Here is a 19,639-nt window from a genome sequence, read left to right as displayed (position 1 = left end):
CAAATCCAAATCTCATATTGCTAATCCCCAGTGTCCATGTCTGTAAAATGGAGGATATAGCCATGTCATGGAGATGTTGTGAGTGTTAAATGCTTAGCATAAATGTCAACTACTTCTTATTATCTGAATTACTAAAGTAAGGGTGTGCTGACTCATGCCTTAAGGGGTTGGCTTGATTTAGCTTTTTCTCCCAGGGAGCTCTTCTTGATTTAGCAACAGTGCTTTCGAAGATGTGATACATTTTCCAATGTGCCTGCCTAGTTCTCCAGAAACACTGGGCACGTGGACCTCAAATATTATAAAAGAAACACATTGGAGCCTTATCCTACTGCTGTCCTCAGCCCTAGGCTGGCCTGTCCTAGAGGCAAGACTGCTTTAGGCTGAGGGTCTATGGATACTTTGAATAAACAGATCCCCAGGGTGGAGTCTAGAGGAAAAAGACTTGAAAAACAAATTCAAGAGAAACTGAATAGTATCTCATGAATAGTATCTCATGAAGTTGTGCTGTATATGCAAAGAACCCACTGCCCTTGCCTAACTATATTTGGCTACCATGAACACATTTTAAAATGAGGTGTTGTTTCTCCCCACTGCCTTTCAATGTTTCAGCCAGTCATTTGCCACTTCTCATTCCATCTTGGTTCTCTGTGTAGAAGGTGCCAGAGACTAAAGGTGCCTCGGGAAATTCTGCATTTCACAAGTCTAAGCTTTGGAATGAAGTCATCGATTCACTCTCTCCAGACTACAGGACGGTTATTCCTTTGCCTTGCTGGAAATTAGAGTAAAATCTTCCCATTGGTCAACTTCAACTAATCTACAGTTTTGAAGAGTTATTGATGATCAGGTTAGAGAATTTTAAGTCAAAGGTAGAAAAAACGTACCAGACGGACCATCAAAAACTTTGCTTCAAAAAGTGTACTTCTTAAATATATTTAATCTCAAAGAGTATGAAGTTTTATGAATGTATGCACAGACACTTTTCAAATGTTTATAATTTTAAGGAATGTTGGGGAGCTTCTTGTAATTGATTTAGGGAATCTCTAGATTCTGACACATTCTAAGTTTTTTAATGGCAGGGACCATATTATATTGATTTCATAGGCCTAGGTCCCTAACAGAGTGGCATCAATTCATATGTAGGCATAGAATATTATGTAAGAAGACCTAGAACAATGACCATAAAATCAAACTGAAACATACATAGTAAGCAAGCAACTGATATTATTAATATCTGACTTTAACAAAAAGAATATACAAATCCCTCCTTACAACTAAAACCCAGTTTCTTCGAATTCGGCTTCTTTCCTCTTTCAGAATGAATACGTGTCTAATATTTTCCCATTGCAGATCACGGGGGTCAACATTCTAAACTGTTTGTGTTTCTGCAATAACCTTTCAAATTTGCTGGACCAGTGCAAGATCAAACACAAGTTACTCTCAAGTCTCAGTGTAAAGGAACACCGTGACAGCCTGGGTTGTGAGTGAAGTTAATTCTTTCCCAGAAGACTCTGCATCTCATTGTCAGGGTTGGATGCACCCCAAACACAGATGCCAAGGAACCAAGAAGCCCAAGAATGTTCAACCACAACCCGTCTGCCAAGGTGTTTGATGAAGTCTGCCATTCAGGCAAAGATCGTTTGGATTCCAGGCCCTCTAAATAGCAAAGTGAACATTGTTCTGTGTGCTCAGAAAGATGTTAATAAACAGTGCAGAGCAGAGCTGAAAGGCGCCTTGTGAATGTCGGAGTGAGAATGTGGCTGTCCCAGCCGCAAAGCCCTGTTAGGAGACATGTCGAAGCACTCGCTGCCCTAAGAAACAATGTCTTTGACATTCTCAGAAAACCCGAGTGGCTGTCTGGAAGAGTTAAGAGAGCAGATCGATGCAATATTTGGGAAGTCGAGGGTGTTTGTTACTGGCATGACATCATAACATAAGAGCTTTCCCTCTTCTCATTGCCATCATTTATGCCAACCAAAGAGTTGATCTCTGGTTATCCTAAAAGGAATATAGTAGGGATATTCCCCATGTCAGCTCATGGGACATCGGTAATTTGTGGGGAGAAGATGAACCATATGAGACAATGATTTGTCTATAGTACAATTGTTTTTTCTTACAAGGGCCAAGAAAACATCAGAGCACCTGTAGAAGTCCATCTTATCTTCAAAACTCCCTGTGAGTTTTTTTTCATTCATATTTCATTATTGATATTTGTTATGGACCCCATCTTATCTTCAAAACTCCCTGTGAGTTTTTTTTTTCATTCATATTTCATTATTGATATTTTGTTATGGACCAAAAAAAACAAAAAACAAAAAACAAAAAAAACCAAAAAAACCCCACAAAATTGTCTTCAAACCAAATCAAAGGGAAAGAAAAAACAAAAAACAAAAAACATACTAACGGGATGTTTAAAACCAGAAAGTACATCAAAATACATTCTACATTACTTCAGCTGATTGGGAATGACCAAAGGAAACAGCCAGTCCCTTTAGCCCATAGCTGGAAAAGTCTATTACTCAGGGGCGGTTTATAGTTGGTTCTATACTTCCTCGCCCCCACCCTCCTTCCAGGAACTAGATTCCAATTCCGTGGTGATAAGCTTCGGGAGGGGCAGACTGCTTCAACAGTGAGCTACTTGGGATTGGTATGAAAAATCGGCTCCAAGGACAGTCTGTTCATTTTTAGAGAGTTGTCTGGGGGACACAGGATCTGATTAGAGGAGGGGCAGGGAAGCACAGACAGCACACCAACAACGAAGGCAAAGCACCGCTAACTACAGAAACGAGGGACCGTCGGAAGCCAGGCGAGCAGCACAGAGTGGCAGTGGCGAGGAGGCTCTCTGGATGTGCCGGGGAGGGGCACTGGCCGCTCTCATTCCACAGTGAAAGAGCTTGTCAGGTGTTAGGAAGGTGACTGACTGAGTGTGCTGGCTGAAGAGGAATTTCAGGGCAAGCAGAAGAGTGAAGGTGCTTATCAATTTTAAATAATACCAAATTAGGACTTGCCATTTTGAGAATCCCAAACCCACGATCTGGATAAAACATGAAAATAAAATAAAAAGCTGGGGATGTTAGTATATTTTATTCAGATTTGTGGGTTCTGGGAATGGTAAAATAATTCACTGATTGATTACCTGTCTTATTGTAAAATCTAGAAGTAAAGAGGATGATAAAAGTCTGCCATGACTCAAATAGCGACTATGCCATCAGTTGTATTGAATCCTGTGTGCACACAGAATAGCGTTTGATCCTAAGTACCAAATGGTCTACGTACCATGAAACAAAAGTTTGGAGGGGTCCAAATATTTTAAGCTCTGAGATTTACTTATACTTTCCACTTCAAAGAGTCTCTTCCAATTTATTAGGAAACCGTGAGCATGAAATGAGTAATTTCTCAACTACCCCAAGGCAGACCCAAGATAGGCCTACCGCAATCATGGACCATTTTCATCATCCTCTTGGAGTTCTAGAGCAGTGTGGAAACCAGGAGAATAAGGTACCTGCTATGTGGACTGTTGACAGAGGGTCCAGGCTGTGAGAGACTACATTTGCCTCGTGGCTGTTTGCAATGAACAGGGGTAAAGAAAGAAGAATGTTCAGTCCAGGCAAATAAAGACAAGCTACTGATGAAAATTAAACTAAAAAGTGCGGCAAAGGAAAAACAAATCAAACGAGTCGATCAGTACCCATGAATTAAGGAAACTGGCTTTTCTTTGGTAGAAGAAGTAAAATAAATTGACAGCCATGTTACTAGTCATTGAAGACACATAAGTTGTGGTTCAGGAGTCCACACTCCAGTGGGTGGATTTCCCCCCACTTTTCACGGTAGAAACACAAGTGACTCCATATTAGCCAAGAATCTCTGTATATTTACTCACGATAGAAATAAAGTTCAATAATATACCATGCCACATCGTATTTTTTTCATCTTCTGGAACACTGAAACAATACTAAAATTTTTGATAAATATAAATTAACAACGATAATATGAAATTGTTCTTTGTAGAGTCACGAAGACCCAAAACATTAAATGCTCACGTTAATTAAAGGCTAAAATTTGACTCAAAAAGCCAGTATTCCTTCACATTCTTAAACTAGGATCTATAGGAAACTAGTGAATGTAGTAAAAAAAAAATCCTAAAAAAGGTCATAACATTTATCAGCATAGAACTTAAGTGTTTATCACACACACAAAAAATACAAATGAAATCAGTACTTCTAAAAACTAAGGAAAACAGAATGATAATAAAAATGAATATAATCATAAAGCTGGACAAAAAAAATAACAAAAAACAAGCTTCTAATTACACAGAGAAATTAAGGTATAGAGTGTAGCAGGGGCCAAATTTGTCTTGTGTGCTGGTAAGATGGACACCCCCGGCAGGCCTGTGGGTGAGTCTCCTTAAGTTGTTGCCATTTGTGGGGGACAGCACGGTCACGGAAAACCTTCAGGGCCACTCAGGAGCTTCTTGGCTTGAGAACCTCCACTCACCTTACAAATGGCCTCATGAGATGCACACAGTTCTGTCCACCTCTGGCTGAGGCACCGTTTTAAGTGGAGCCTGTTTTGTTAGGTGGACCGTGGTGCTGGTGGTTTGAAGGGAGGAGCCACTGAAAGGGACAAGGGAGCACCATTCTAGAGATGGCCCCTGGAGCAAAGTAACTTGTCTCCCTGCGTCCCCACCACATGTTGATTCTTTTGAAAACAGAACCTCTCTTTTCCGTTTCTGAGTGCTGGCGGGGAGGGCACGTGGCAGGGCTAAGGAAACAGCGCTTCAGTGAGTCAGGGTGTGACAATCTCTCCTGGATGGGGGTCCCTGCTTTGTCTGGGGAAGAGCCTGTGGACCCTGGTGGGTACGAACTCCCTTTCTGAGTGCTGGCGGGGAGGGCACGTGGCAGGGCTGAGGAAACAGCGCTTCAGTGAGTCAGGGTGTGACAACCTCTCCTGGATGGGGGTCCCTGCTTTGTCCGGGGGAAGAGCCTGTGGACCGTGGTGGGTACGAACTCCCCAGGGTTCCCTCCCATGGGCCAACTGAAAAACACTGGTGGAAAGTTACCGTTCTCTGTCTGTTTGGGCTGCTTCTTCCTGACGTAGGACTCACAGATTCTGAGGTGTCCAGTTCATCAGCAGAAGCCCAGGAAGACAAATCCTACATGGAGAAGAGATTCTTTTGGCAACTCCGTGTTCCCGAGCCATGATGGTTCTGTAACACGCTATGTGTTCCCCCCCGCCCACCTGCATCCCCCATAAAAATCAAACCTTTCCTTGGGGAAAATAGAATCAGACAACCACAAGAAGAACAGAACCTAACTCTTCTAGTGTATCTGGATTTCTTGCTTGTAAGTTTGTCCCCTTTTCAGAAAATACCCCTATAGGTTTATTACTATGTCACTCGTAGTTTTATTATTTCTTAGTGACATGGATGTGACTGTGTGGAAGTGGAAAAGGTGAAGGAATCTGCCTTAGAGCTACAGGTCAGGTCAGAGAGAAGCCAATTCACCTGAGTTAGAAACAAAACATAGTCCTCAAGGAGCCTGCCTTTGAGCATCAGAGAAATTATATTGATTCCAGCACTGCTGGTACTTGGAGTAGATTGTTCTTTCACATTCTTATAGGAGGGCAAAGTGTTTGTGCATTCATAAAGGGATTTCACAACAGAATGAAGTTTTACCAAGCATCTCTGTACCTGCAAATGCATTTCTCAAAGCCAACACTACTACCGTGATGCAGTAGGTTTAAGAAAAATAATAAAAAAATAAATAAATGAGCAGAGGACATTTTCTATGGATTAATTGCTGTTTATGTTGGGAGAATTCAACCTTCTAGTGTCTGAATATGAAAGTCATATGTAACCATTGGTTGTGATCTACCATAGCTATGATACTGAAAACATGTGACTTCTTAAAGAAACAGGGTAAAATAAAATGTCACAATAGTGGCGGTAATAAGGTCACCAGTAATAGTTACAGGAGGTCTTTTGGGTGTAAGAGAATCAAAAATGATGTCCTATTAAAAAAGTTTGAGTCGCTTTTCTGAGACAGGACTTGTAAGAGCAGCGACTGAGAGTAGAACTCTGTTCTGATAAGTATTACATTCGAAGACTTTCTAAAATGGATAAAGATGATGCTTCTTTGGTATCTTGTAAGAAATGCCACACAGTGATGTCTGTTCAGAGCTTACCTGCTGACTGCTTGACAGGTCTAATGACTTCTCCAGCTCCTTGATGTGATGACTGACTTCCTTCAAGAGAAGTTTGAGCCGATTTCCAATCACATGGACTTTTTCTTTGGCTTCTAAACAGTCTGTGCCTTCAGCATTCACCAACAATTGGCAAGACATGTCTTGTAGCGAGGCCACTTTGAGTTGGGATTCCAATAGCTCACGCTTTATTTGCTATGCACATAATAAGACATGTTTTCATAAGAATATTTTATAATTGGAGAAAGTATGGGGTGACATAACTTTAACTGAGTGGGAGATTATACTTGAGGATCAGAACGCTGTGCTCACGTAAGGAAGGCTGCACAGCCCATGGCATTTGGGAATTAGGGGCCTGTGTTCTAATCCTGCCTCTGACAGAAAACATTCTACAAGGCCCCTGACCCTTTCTGATCTCAGTTTTCTCATTTGGTAAAATGAGGATACTATCTCCTGCCTGGTCCACAGTATTATTGGAAAGTTCAAATTAGTGAATCTATGTGAAAAAATTTAAAATATAAAGTATTATGCAAATGAGACGTAAGGTATTCTTTAAAACAGAAAAGTAAAACATTACCATAAATCTAGCAAACCTCACGTATGTCTAGGTATACTCTGATATCTGCTCAAGATTTTTAGAAAGATATATGGAAGATTTGTCATTCACAGCTTAAAAGTCTGAGGTCAAAAGTCTAGTGAAAATGCAGTCCCACAGCAATTTCCTCTGTTTCTAAGATCTTTGCAGTATTGAATTAAAAGCTACCAATTCTGTTGGTTACGTGAGTGAGTGTTAAATGTTAAGAAATAACATTTGAATAATACAGAAAGCTACGAAATGCAAATCATTTTCTCCTAATGGAACTCAAATATGCTTCTTTATCTTCTATAAAATCACTTGAGTACACTGTATGCTACACTGTCCAAAGTTCCTTGCATAAGAATCCACTCAGAAATTCTGCAAGCTTCCTTTTGAATTCACTGCTAGAAAAAGTTTCCTGCCCCTTGAGAACAGGTGTTTTCTTTTTGTTCGACAATGAAAATTTAACTCATCACATTTCCTTTTTTGTCTTAACTTTCAAGTTAACGTTAAATTCCGTACACTTAATTCCTCGTAAGAAGTCTTAAAGCTCTCTTTCTATTTTAACGGTTTTAATGTCCTGTTATTACAAACCACCTGATACATTTTTGGGACTTAGATATGACCAATACAGTTTAAATCAACAACAAGTATAATTCGCCAAAGACTCATTTTAATAAAAATAAGCTAATTAAGATTAAGCACACCTACAATGTCTACAATAGAGCAATCGCTTTAGAACCAGATTCTAAAGCTAGTGGATATCATCTTCTACGGACATGTTTGCTTCACAAAAATTGGAAACTATAAGGAGTAAAGAAAGAGCAAGTTAGAGACTCTAACTCAAAAGGTAAAAAAATATTACCACCTATGTTCTTTTTCTGTAAATGAAATGTGTCGCTGCTCAGAATGCCAGTGGCTGCCAGGGTTCACACGTCTTACCATGAGCTGTTTGTGATGGTCCTGAAGTATCTCTGTGTCGAGATTAGAATCAAAAGGAACAATTTCATTTTTCCTTCTGTCAATGTTCTCCAGCATAAGAAGCAAACCATGACTCATTTCATGAAAATCCTAGCGCAAAAAAATATAGAGTATAAAATCATCTTGAATTCTATATTTTTCTTTTCCCCACAACTTAAATTTCCATTCTGAACAATTGCTACCGTTGGCAAAGATAGGTTGGTTTTAAGATTTTATACACGACGTCTCTCTGAGAAAGGCACTGGTGCTGTTGTAATTATCTTAGGTCACATTCTTACCAAAAGCATCAAACTGATTACTTCATGGAAAATTTAGACATAAGGAAAATTGATTCAAAATACAAAATATTAGAGAAATTTCTAGGGCTACTGTATAATTTGGAAGGAAGCAACTCTGTTCCCCTTGCTCCTCCTGTATGTATGCAAATCGTCCCATCTCTTAAGGCCTAAATCCAATCTCATAACCCCTTCATTCATCCATCCTGCCATTCATTCATTCATTCATTCAACGTATAGTCCTTGAAGATCTCCTATGCAGAAGGCACCGTTCTAGGAGTGGGTGCAGAGCTGAAACAACAGCTTGCGAATCTGATCTCAAGGAGCGATTACTCTTGGGGCCCATATAAAATCTAAACTCCTGGCCAGGACCTACAAGGCCCTGCATGGCCTGGTTCCTGATCACCTTCCCAGTCCTTCTTACCACTTCCTGCCTCTCTGATGACTTTCTGATGATCACTTTTGTCCCTTTTTTTGCCCTCAAAGATGGAAAAGTTCCTGTATCTCGGACTTCTCGTTTGCTCTCTCTCTCTCTTTCACAGAATCATCCTTCCAATATCAGTTCAAAGATCCATAGCCCTTCCCTGACCACCCTCCCAAAGTGGCTTTTCTCTGTTACTCTTATCCTCAACATCTTGGTTAACCATTTAATTGCATTCTTATTGTCTGTCTTCCCCAACAGAAGTAGAGGCTGTGCTGTATCTTGGCTGCTTAGGGAAGTATCTGTCAGACAGTGTCTACTTATCAATTGTGGTATGAATAAATAAATAAATATTTGTAACGTTCGCTTTGATGTTTCAAGAAATGTCTTCTTATGTGCTTAGTAAATACCTGTTGAATGAATGAATGAAATAAATGAATGAGTCAAAGAAGGAATGTGGGGGCTGAGATAAACTTATGGAAATAATCTCTTGTTAGCTGGATAGAAGATGGGGTCTAGAACTTGTACATGATCTAGTAAAATGAAAATTGGGGCACAAAGTTCTTTCACTCAAATATTGACGTTGAGGAGTAACTGCATCCCTCTAGTGACCTTGATAAATCAAATCACAGACTCAGCTACACCGGAAATGTCTCACACTGTAACATGGCCTACCCAAGTCCCTACAAACCTGACACTGCATCAGTGCATCCTGGAGCAGCCCCCGCCAGTCCTCCAGCAATGAGCACACCCTGTCCCAGCGTGCGTTCATCTGGGACAAGCGATCCTGCAGATCCCGGCTCTCCTCACCACCGGTCTGGGTGAACTCAGAGCTGCACAGGTTGATGGAGAGGATGATGGCTTTGCGATGGTCCACGGCTTTCTGGAGCTCCTGAAAAGAGGAAGGAGGACAAACAAGGAAGACGACAATAAAAACATTAAAAAATATTCTAAGACCTTTGGAAATGCTTCACCCCCAAAATAAAATCCATTAATTAAAATTGGCCTTAACAAGACAGCTAGGTTAGACACAGTAGATCTGTATCACTGAGAATCATTCTGTAGTTAAAAGCTATGGATGAGAGGTACTCTTGACAACATAAATAAGTCTTAGTAAAATATGGTGTAGAGTGAATGAGTCAGAAGCAGAATGATATGTGCAACATAATAGCATTTATGTCATTTAAAATACATGTGCACACACAAAAATCTACCTTTTTCATGAATGCATGTTAACAAAGAACATTCATTAAACATTTCAGAATGGTTGCCATGGGTTAGAGGAATGAGGATTAAAAAACAGTGAGGGAAAAAAGATAAATACACAAAATTAAGAGAATTTTGCAGGAAGTAACTACGACCCTGCGCAATGAACTAAGGAGTATGATTAACTCAACCCCCAGCAGGGGAGTTCAACACAACAAACAAAACAACACAAAACCTGGCTCCAATAGTTCTGCACAGCAGGAAATACACTTTTCCTAGTATAAGAATCCCATTTCACTTGACCACTGGTACTCAAAGGTCTGTGCATAAGAATGGAATGAGAAGCTTGATGAGAAAGCAGATTCCCAGGCCCTGGCCTCCAGTTGTTCTGACTCCATAGGTACAGGTGGTGGCCCACAGGCTGAGGACACTGCATGTCATAGGCTACCTTCTTGTAAAGGTAAAGTGTATGCAATGGAAATTTCATCAGCTAACCAATTTAGTTTAACTTCTCTGTCTGCCTGTCTGTCTGTCTGTCTGTCTGTCTGTCTCTCTCTCTTTCTCTCTCTCTCTCTCACACACACACACACACACACACACACACAAAATAGGAAACTGACTTTTTACTTTGTACATTTCCCAAAAATCTAGAACTAAATTCCGAGAACTTGAGCCCATGATTCCATATTAATAATTGAATAGCTAGGTACCATTTGAACATCCCCAGATCAAATTAGGGCGAGTGAGCCTGCAAATCACATCTACCCGGGCTACATTTTCTTATAATTTCTCACCATTTCTGTGATGTTGTCAACTTGTCTTAATTTTTCATTTTTCAATACATTCTTAATATGCTGTCATGTAGATTCAGCCACAGAGACAGTATAAGATCAGGAGATATTGTGGAGAGATACTTGGTTATTCCACAGATTTATCCCCAGAAAACAGATGGGGTTATTGGGAAGGGGTACAGAAGAAGATGACTTTTCTCGTCACACAGGCCAACTGCCACTTCTTACTTTTCCACCCTGATCTCGCTTTAGGTCTCAAACTCCGGCCAACATTTGCTTCATCCCCTTTTAAGAAAATCTAGTTTTAATGCAACACTGCCTTATATTTTCCCAAAGAGGAATTAACGTAATGTAAGTATTCTAGAGAGAGATGCATTTTAAAGTCCAGATAATGTAAATTGCCATCTCCCATCTGATGCTTCATCCTGAAATTGATGGGGCTGGTACAGAGGCTTCTCTATAAGAAGTCTGAGCATCTGTGGGGAAGGCTCATTTCTCTGTTTGAAAATTTAAAACAACGAGCATCAAAGCAAGCCACCAAAACATCACCCCCAAATAAATAGCATCGAGTGAAACCAGAGAGACACAAAAGCAGCACACTTCATCCTTAAACCTGGAGAGCCTGGCTATAGCTTCGTTAGGAAGAGCACGTTTTCATGTTCTCCAAACAAAAAGACAGAAGCAAAAGAGCTATTAAAAAGAAACTGTGCTCTCTACAGTATGTTTACAAAAGTCTCTACATATTAATGCAGTTCAATAGCTGGGCTAAGGAGGATTTCTAAGATCCAGAGATGGAGTAAAAGGAAGTAATCTTATGTACCGTACCCACACAGGCAAATGTCTGGTGTTTTACCACACTGATTCCACAGTTGTTTCATCTTATTCATTACTGAAAATGGCTACTGCCAATACAATAATCTATATCAGAAGTTCTGCAGAATGTTAAATGCTTTCATTAGCTTTCCACGAACTCGCAAGATAAAAGTTTTAGAGAGGATTCCTGCCCAGCTCTAGATACAGATTTGTGAGAATGTGATCATATCTCTATTTCTCTTAAAAGAGGTTAAATAGGCCCCGGATGTACCTGGATGGTTCACGAAATTTTAACTGGTTATTTTTTAAACACCAGTCCATTAAATTGCACGTGATTATTTCCATGGCGGTTAGTGCTCCAACGTGGCCCAGCTTTCTGCCCTTCTAAACCTTCTCTATAAACACTCTGACTGGGGATGGCTGAGGGAAAGGAGAGCATATGTGTTTCATTCTGTCGAAAATGTCTCTGCTGCCGTGTCACAGAGCAGCTAGAGCTACTGGTTTCATCTGATCAGCCGTTCCACGTGGCAGCTTGCTGTCTGGCTGCCTCGGGAAAGGCGAGGACTGCTACCTTGAGCTTTTTTATTTGCAGCTCGATGGACGGGATGTCAGTGCTGAGCGCCAGGCGCTGTAGCTGCTCCAGTTCCTCCTCCGTGTCCCCGAGCCAGGTCCAGATGTTGTTGAGGTCGGAGTTGAACTGCTGCCACTTCTGGAGGTTCTGTTTCATTCTCAGCTCCTTGCTCAGGGCCTGAGCCTGTATGAGCTCCCATCGGTCAATCACACCTGGCGAGACATGACATGCGTAGAGTAGGAAGGCATATTTCTCCATATATGATGCTTAGGAAATGCTTTAAACATACATTGGTGGCTAACTTTAAACGGCAACAGAAAGAAAAGTAATTCCACTGGGCATTTCGGTTGTCAGCTGCACATAACAACATCACATGGCTATGTTTTTCCTATCTGTAATTTTAATGATAATGGAGTAAAAAAAAAAATAGCTATATAGGGTTTAACACTGTAAAGAGCTTTATGGAACAATAAGCAGTAGCACGCATGAGGATAACATCCAATTCTTGGTTTCTTCCTACAATAAATATAACTCTGAGAGCATACATGTAAGATGCCTGACTAGTGATGCTGGAGACGGTGCAGTAAAATATATGAGACAAGGAAAAACACCACCGTGATGCCTTCTGCCTCCCTCTTCTGCATAGGAGAGTCACTGGACCATGGAAAAAAGTACTTAAGACCGAACGGTGAAGAGTGAGGTAAGCAGCAGGGGGCAACTCAGGTGTAAGAAAGTGTTTCAGAATCTTCCGTTTCACTCTGTCTTGAATTGAGCCCTTGTCACTCACCAGCTGTTTGGGTTTCCGTGCTATTCAGGTTAACAAAGCCGGGAAAATTCTCTTCTTCCTCCTTCAGTTTGTGCTCCAGCCTCTTCACTGAGTCGATACTGCCGCTGCATTCAGCCAGCAGTTTCATCTGTGTAGACACAGAAAACAGGCCCCTGTCACAAAATTCTCACATCCTCACAAGTGCAAGAGCTTCTGGGGAACATATCTTTGTAGTTCCTCAAAAAGGACAGTGGCTTTATCTTCTTTGTGCTACTCTGCTCAAAAAAAGAAGGTCAGGTTCAAAACCATACTTCTTAAATATGTGACACCTTCATATATACCTAAAGCAATGCCTTGAAGACATACTTTGCATATGTGGTTTTGCATGAGAAGCCCTCAGAATTTCTTTTAAGTTTATGAATCAACAGGCTTGAACTTAAAACTCAGAACTCTCAGCTGCATTACAGTATATAATTTTTGGCAAGTCACTCCCTCTTTCTTAAACTGAAATGTGGGAACAACAACATTAGCACAGATGTCAAAGAAGTTTTTTTTTTACATTAAATAATTAAAATACTTAAAAGCATACAGGAATATTAAAGCCAGCTGTCAGATGAAAAAATTTAAGCACTGTTCGATAGGCATTAAGGAAATAAGTTCTAATATCAAAAGAGAAACTTCCAACTCTATGTTTCATATCATGCACAGGATTCAAAGATTAAAGGAACAACTCGTTTCAAGGCACTCCTGCTATTCTGACCAAAACTTTATCTTTCAATGATTTTAACAAATCACCTTGCTAGTAAGTGATTTTAATTACATTTGATTGAGATTGAGTATAACCTCAGTGACGTCGGCATGCCATCAGAAAACTGTGTTATATTTTGAAAAAAGAGGTTTCATAATAATTGAAGTCAGTATAATAGGCCCGATTGGACAGGAATTAAACTCAAGATTGGGCTCCTTCGGTAACCGTGAGCTCACGGACACTGGCGTGTGTACGGGAACGGTTCTCCTCCCTGGTTTCAGGAAGCAGTGGGTATGAGTTGTCATTAGACTTAGAAAAATTAAGTTTTCTTTTCTTCTACCAGGCAGTCTTTCGGGTGTGAAAAAAAGATAAGAGGCATGGAAGGGATTTTCAAATTCTCTTGCTTAAATATGTGTAAGAGAAAAGGTAATTCTCTGAGAAAAATTATTTGGTCGGTAGCTTGAACAGGGCAAATAAAGTCATTACGTATTTTACTAAGAACTTCAAAAAAAAAAAAAAGAAATGGTAATGTACACGATCTTTTGCCATCTTTTCCACAAATCCCTCTTGTTAGAATTGTTTTGTCCAGAATGAGTATACTAAAAACAGAGGATAAAAGCATTCCCAAAGCCATCCAGTGAATCGATAAACACAGGAAAAGAACTACAAAAAACTCTGTATTAGTAACTTATTAGCTAAAATCTGCTGCTCCAAGGATAACCATGGTCCAAAAATTATTAGCCCAATTTGGAAAAATGCCTAATCACTTTCGGGAATGAAAAGCTTTTGTTGCTTTCAGTTAAACCGATCTCACTAAGTTCTCTGTTTAGAGGCTGATCATTATAGCAGGTTCGTGGGCCTGAGCATGGTCCAGTTTGACTCAAAGGTAACCTGCTCACAGGGCTATGTGTTACACACCCACACCCATGAGTTCAAGGGCAGCTGGTATTTGGAGAGCTCATGAAGCCCTCATGCCCCAGACAAATCGTTCTTTGTCACATGACTGTGATTCCCAGGTACTTGTCCAGATCGTGAAGGTCAGGATACTCACGTAGCCTCTGTAGCTGGCGTCCAGCTCTGGTCCTGTAGGAGTTTTGCTGCGGATGATGTTTTCAGTTTGCTGCATCTGAAAGCGGCTGTCATCCAGGGCCTTGTCCAGTTGTCGGATCTTTGACTCTAAGGAGCTGGGATCCCCTGCAGTGTCAACCATAAGAATTTTTACAAGCTTGGCAAGCTTGACATTCAAGAAGTTTACTTATTTCAGTTAAAGCTGTATAGAAATGGCATGTGTGTGAGTGATTATAAAGCAAGTTCGGATTTAACATGCTCGTGGGTTAGAAGTTTAAATGACCAGAGCGATGAATGTGTTTGACTAAGAGTCCTAGCCAACTGGATATCGCAGTGGGTTCTAGCAGCCTGTGTGTCTGTTCCCTCTCGCAGCTGATCCTCCGAAAGCCTGCGAGTTGTGAGCCGTGGAAGGCCTTTCCGAGAACGTAAGGTGGTGCCTTCTGCTCTCCAGTAACTAAAAGGAGATTATTTCTTATGCTCCCTCTGCAGTCACTTATCAGGTAGAAAAAGATACACTCTCTCGTTTTTCTTCTGCATCTTAGAAGACAGTGCCACTGAAGTGCCAGGTGGCTGTGTCATTCACTTAAAGCATGACTTCGAGTTAGACAAGAAAAGACTAGCTTAGGATAGATATGTACAGAAACACCAAACTAGCAACATCTTGCTTTTGTTTAAAATCTGAAACGAAACCAGGAGAAAGCTAAGATGTTAGCATTTCAATCTAGGCATGCTCTTACTCACAGCCTAGAACTCCTGGCTCATTTTCCCTTCAGAGATGTAATATCTTTTAGCGAAATTCTTATTATTTGTGTGTACGTGTATTGAAGTCTTTTGAACTGAACAAGAACATTGATCATCGGAGTGAAGCTAGCACAGGGTGAAAGCAGAACAAATATTAGTAAGTTTTATGAATTTTCTTTTTTGAAGGAAGGTCTTCTACATACACCTGGAAGAGGTCTCTCACTGAGAATCACTCAGATAGTCATCATTTCATTAATGCTAATGCGCAACCTGTTCTTTCGTTTTTCTACAAAACTTAAGTGTTAAATAATAACCCTGCAATTCAATATCACATCATTCTATTCAAACCCTACTCTCTCCACCCTCCTCCATATAGCTGACCTTGAACTACATACAGTTGGTCTAGTGCAACATTAAGCAAAATTGGTTTCATTTTTTTTCCTTCAATTCTTATTCCAGGAATCATTCTGTCCTTAAAGGAAAATCTAAGTCTTAAGATACTGTGGAATATATTTTTCATTTCAAATTATTTCATGGGGTAAGACAGTAAATAAAATTACATGTTTTTAGAGCTGAACATCTCATCTGGTCTCACTCCTTATCTGATGTGACCACTGAGACCAGGAGGATGAGCGACACGCTCGAGGGCACACGTGCAGGCTGGTGGGTTTGGACAGGGACCCCAGCACTTGACTCCCCAGCCACAGGGAGATGAGTGACCCATCAGAGTCATGCAGTCAGTGCCGCTACAGTCAAGTAGGGCGTAGGAAGCAAATGCTGCAAACTAGCATTTCCACCTCCTATTTTTTGCTGTTAATGGATATCACAGCTCTATACTTAATGAGACTGATTACCATTGAACGGGTTGAGAAGTTATTTCATTGCACTTGATTACTGAAATCTTATTCTTGGTGTTGATCAACCCCTCCAATTTCTTTCCCCCTAGTACAGCAGTCAGAGAGGAAGGTTCTGCCTTAACATGCTTGTGCCACAGAGCTGTGAGAGAGGTACGGGAGATGTGCTAAGAGGGGAGGCTTGTTACAGGTGAGAAAGGGAGGCTCGCTTCGGCTTTTAGTGCCTACCAGAGGCATTTCTGATGGCACGCTCTGTGAGTTTTACATAGGCCTCGGGATTTCCGGGGATGATTACATCTGCAAAAAGAGCACAGTCTAAGTTGACAGATAAGTTCTGCGGATACTGATTCCCTTGTGGCAGGAAAACAACTTTCCTAGGGGAAAAGAGGAAGTGAGCCATTGTAGACGGACAGCTCTGAGCATACGGAGAAGTTGCACATGCATACCGAAGGTTTCCTGAGCGAATCGTAATAGGGGCTCGCACTGGTTGACGGTGTTTTATGAGCCAGGCACTGTTTTAAGCACTCATTTATCCTCACAGGAAAGCTACAGGGTGCATGGGAGGGTTATTCCCATTTTATCGATAAGAAAGCTGAAGTCCAGAAAAATTAAGTTATGTATCCAAGTTTCAACAGCTGGTCAGTGGCAAAACTGGGGTCTCAATCCAGACAGTCAGATGCTAGGGCAGCATTGGACCAGGCCGCTAGAAATAACGTGAGCCATGTGTGTGACTTTAAAGATTCTAGCAGCCACATGAAAAATAAAAAATGATGAAAATAATTTTAATACTTCACCTTACTAAACTGATATATCCAAATCACAACACGTAATCAACATGATTATGATTAATCTTTTACATTCTTATTTTATGTCTTTGAAATTCACGTATTCGTGTAAGTGCATTTGATGCAGCAAATCTCAATTTGCACAGTCACATTCCAGTGCTTGACAGTCACAATGCAGCCACAATTCAACAGTGCTACTTTAGGTGCCAAATGCCTAAGTATGACGCTATACCGTAAAGACAAAATAGAAATGAGAGAAGTCACATCTTTCACCAAGATGCCTAAGTCAGAATATTGCCTCAACCCCAGTTCCATCCATCGTCAGTTGTGGAGGGGACTTGTGGTGATTTCGTACATCCTTTCCGTTCTCTATATTTAGAATGCTGCTTCCTGAGTCCAGGCCACCATCTTATCTGTCCTGGATTATAAAACATTTCCATTTGGACTTTTTTCCTCCCAAAGCACTCTGCTCCATATAGTATCAAGACAGGTGTTTTGAAAATATGCCTCTGATCACATCACCTCCCTCCCCGGACCACTGCTGCGGCTGCCCATGACCTTCAGGATAAAAGCCAAACTCCTTCCACGTAAACAGGTGGCTATATGACCAGGCTGCCTTTCCACTTCCTCTGCCCCACTCACTCCATGCTTCCCAACCTACAGCCTTGTCGTTCTGGACAAATTTCAGGTGACCGGAAATGCTGTGGCCAGCTGGGATGGGAGCCCTCTCCTTTCCTTCTCTGAATGTTGCTGCATCGGCCTGACTGGGTCCCACTCACCCTTCAGGCCTCAGCTCAAGAGTCCCTCTCTGAAGCCCTCTGTCAAAGCTCCAGTGAGCCGTCCCTCGGCTGGCCTTCTGTACCGCCATGTGCCCATGGCTGTCCTAGCGCCACACAGGTCTTACCCATTGTCTCTGTCCACCTAGAGGATAAACTCTTTGAGACGGAAAGGAACTGTGTATCCCCAGTACTTAGCAAAGCGCTCGTCACCTAATAAGAACCTAAGTCTAAGTGGGACAAACCCATGGCCACACCAAATGTTGTATTTGATGATCACACAAATATCTGGTTGTTCTCTTATGAGCGATTTCCCGTAATGGGAGAGGAACGAAGACGACTCTGCTGAGCTCACGTGTTTCCCGTACAATATCCATTCCCTTTTATTTTCCTTCGGGCTGCCATACAGGAAGAGCTCTTTCCTACCTGATAAGCCAACAGCTCCCCTGGGGTAGAAATCTTTGTCTTCCTGGCCCTCTTCATCCTCAGAGGGCAGAGTTCTGGACACGGCAGACTCCAGGTCACGACTGAGGTCATAGTCATGGTCCCACTCCAGGGGGATGGAGTCCACACTGGCAGGGGTGTCTCGTCCTGACCGCTCGCTCCGAAGGGGCTGGGCAAGTGAGAGGGAGGGGTTGGAGGAAGGCTGGGGGGAAAGCACACTGTCCGCAGAGGTGTCATGCCAGTGGAGGTCCGAGAGAGCTGCAGAGTCATCCAGCTCCAGCTCCCGGTCAGAGAGGTCGTGCTCATCATCTGGGAGCTAGAAATGCAGTCAAACCAACTCCGTTACCGCAGCGATCAGGTGATCCCCTTACCACCGCTCACTCTGCTTCCCACCGCATCTCACTGTGAAGCTCATCCTACCTCACTGGGGGGTCATTTTAAACTCCCGTCATCAAATCAATAAGAACCCTCTGACCACTTTTAAAAATGTCTTATAAATTGATCTACCAAAGCCTCAGTTTTATCACTGGTAAAATGGAAATAATATTAAAACCTGCTTCAAAGAATTGGGGTAAGATTAGAGAAGCTAATATAAATTAAGGCAACTTAGTACTGTGACTGCCATACGACAGGCACACAATGGCACAAAAGGCAATCGCCAATACACCTTAGCCTGTCCTTTTTAAACTTATATCCCAGATACAAAATATATTTGATCATAGAAGGTTCCAGATGTTCTAATAATAACATCTCTACAATGAGATTTGATTATGGCAGCAATTAGAGAAATGGAAGAGAAAGAAAATTCAACCAAACCTCATCAATTGAGCAATATTCACATTGCTCAGGTTTCCTCTAGAAGCTTCTTTCTCCTATAGGGGATAAGTGCCAAACACTCTTCTAAGTTCTCTCTCTCTCTCTCATTAAACCAGTCTCATTAAACCAATTTTACAGCTGAGGAAACTGAGGCAGAAGACATAAAGTAACCTGCCCTAGGTTGTGTAGCCAACAGGTGTCCGAGCTGGGATGGGACCCCGGGCATTCCGGCCCCAGGCTCCGGGCTCTCGCCCACTACACAGCGCTACCTAACCCCACAGAAGTCATGCTCTTTAGACCTCATGACAGCAGAAAGCAATGATACCCACAGGCAGGCGAGTCAGCTTCTTATGGTACCGCTCCACGCGCCCGAACACCTCCTGGCAGTAGCGCCGCAGCTCGTCCAGCTCCTCCTGGATGACCGCCGCATCCAGAGGCTCACTCTTCTCTATCAGCTGCTCACCCTGGGCGATTATCTGGTCAATCTTACCGTGGTTCAGCGCGATCTCCTGCTGGAAGGCCTAGGGAGCACAAGTCGCAGGCCATTTTTATTGCTCACGCTGACACGAAACTATGATAAGATCCCTGCTTAGAAAAGCCATATAGGGGATACGAATTTACCTTAATTTAAAACCATCATAAAGTTGATAGCATTGGTTATCCCTGATGAAAAACAATTATAACCATTACAGCGCCACTGAAATAAATTTAGCGCTTTAAAGAATATATTTGATATTTTTAGATTTCTTGATCGTACATCATACCAAGCAAATGACAATGCCATAGATACTTCTCGGATGACTCTTTT

At 41.7% G+C, this 19,639-nt stretch overlaps 1 protein-coding gene across 4 annotated transcripts in view; it reads right to left on the bottom strand.

Annotated features, from left to right (window-relative positions):
- Positions 1–19,639, bottom strand: part of LOC102879508 (nesprin-1) — a 140,148-nt gene that overhangs the window by 5,022 nt on the left and 115,487 nt on the right. For 3 of the 4 annotated variants that reach the window (XM_025049476.1, XM_025049477.1, XM_025049478.1), the window contains 10 exons: positions 19,161–19,352; positions 17,998–18,331; positions 14,399–14,541; positions 12,621–12,747; positions 11,834–12,045; positions 9,144–9,344; positions 7,718–7,846; positions 6,181–6,393; positions 5,057–5,149; positions 3,500–3,558 (listed from right to left, as the gene is read on the bottom strand). In XM_025049476.1, the coding sequence (XP_024905244.1) occupies positions 3,500–3,558; positions 5,057–5,149; positions 6,181–6,393; positions 7,718–7,846; positions 9,144–9,344; positions 11,834–12,045; positions 12,621–12,747; positions 14,399–14,541; positions 17,998–18,331; positions 19,161–19,352 (1,703 nt within the window). Of the gene's footprint in view, positions 1–3,499; positions 3,559–5,056; positions 5,150–6,180; positions 6,394–7,717; positions 7,847–9,143; positions 9,345–11,833; positions 12,046–12,620; positions 12,748–14,398; positions 14,542–16,238; positions 16,308–17,997; positions 18,332–19,160; positions 19,353–19,639 lie in introns of all 4 variants that reach the window. The other variant, XM_025049479.1, reaches the window with a different exon arrangement.

The sequence above is a fragment of the Pteropus alecto genome, unplaced genomic scaffold, assembly GCF_000325575.1.
Source record: "Pteropus alecto unplaced genomic scaffold, ASM32557v1 scaffold176, whole genome shotgun sequence".
Taxonomy (NCBI): Eukaryota; Metazoa; Chordata; class Mammalia; order Chiroptera; family Pteropodidae; genus Pteropus; species Pteropus alecto.
Note: the sequence above shows the minus strand (reverse complement) of the source record. Positions and strands in the feature narration are given on the sequence as shown.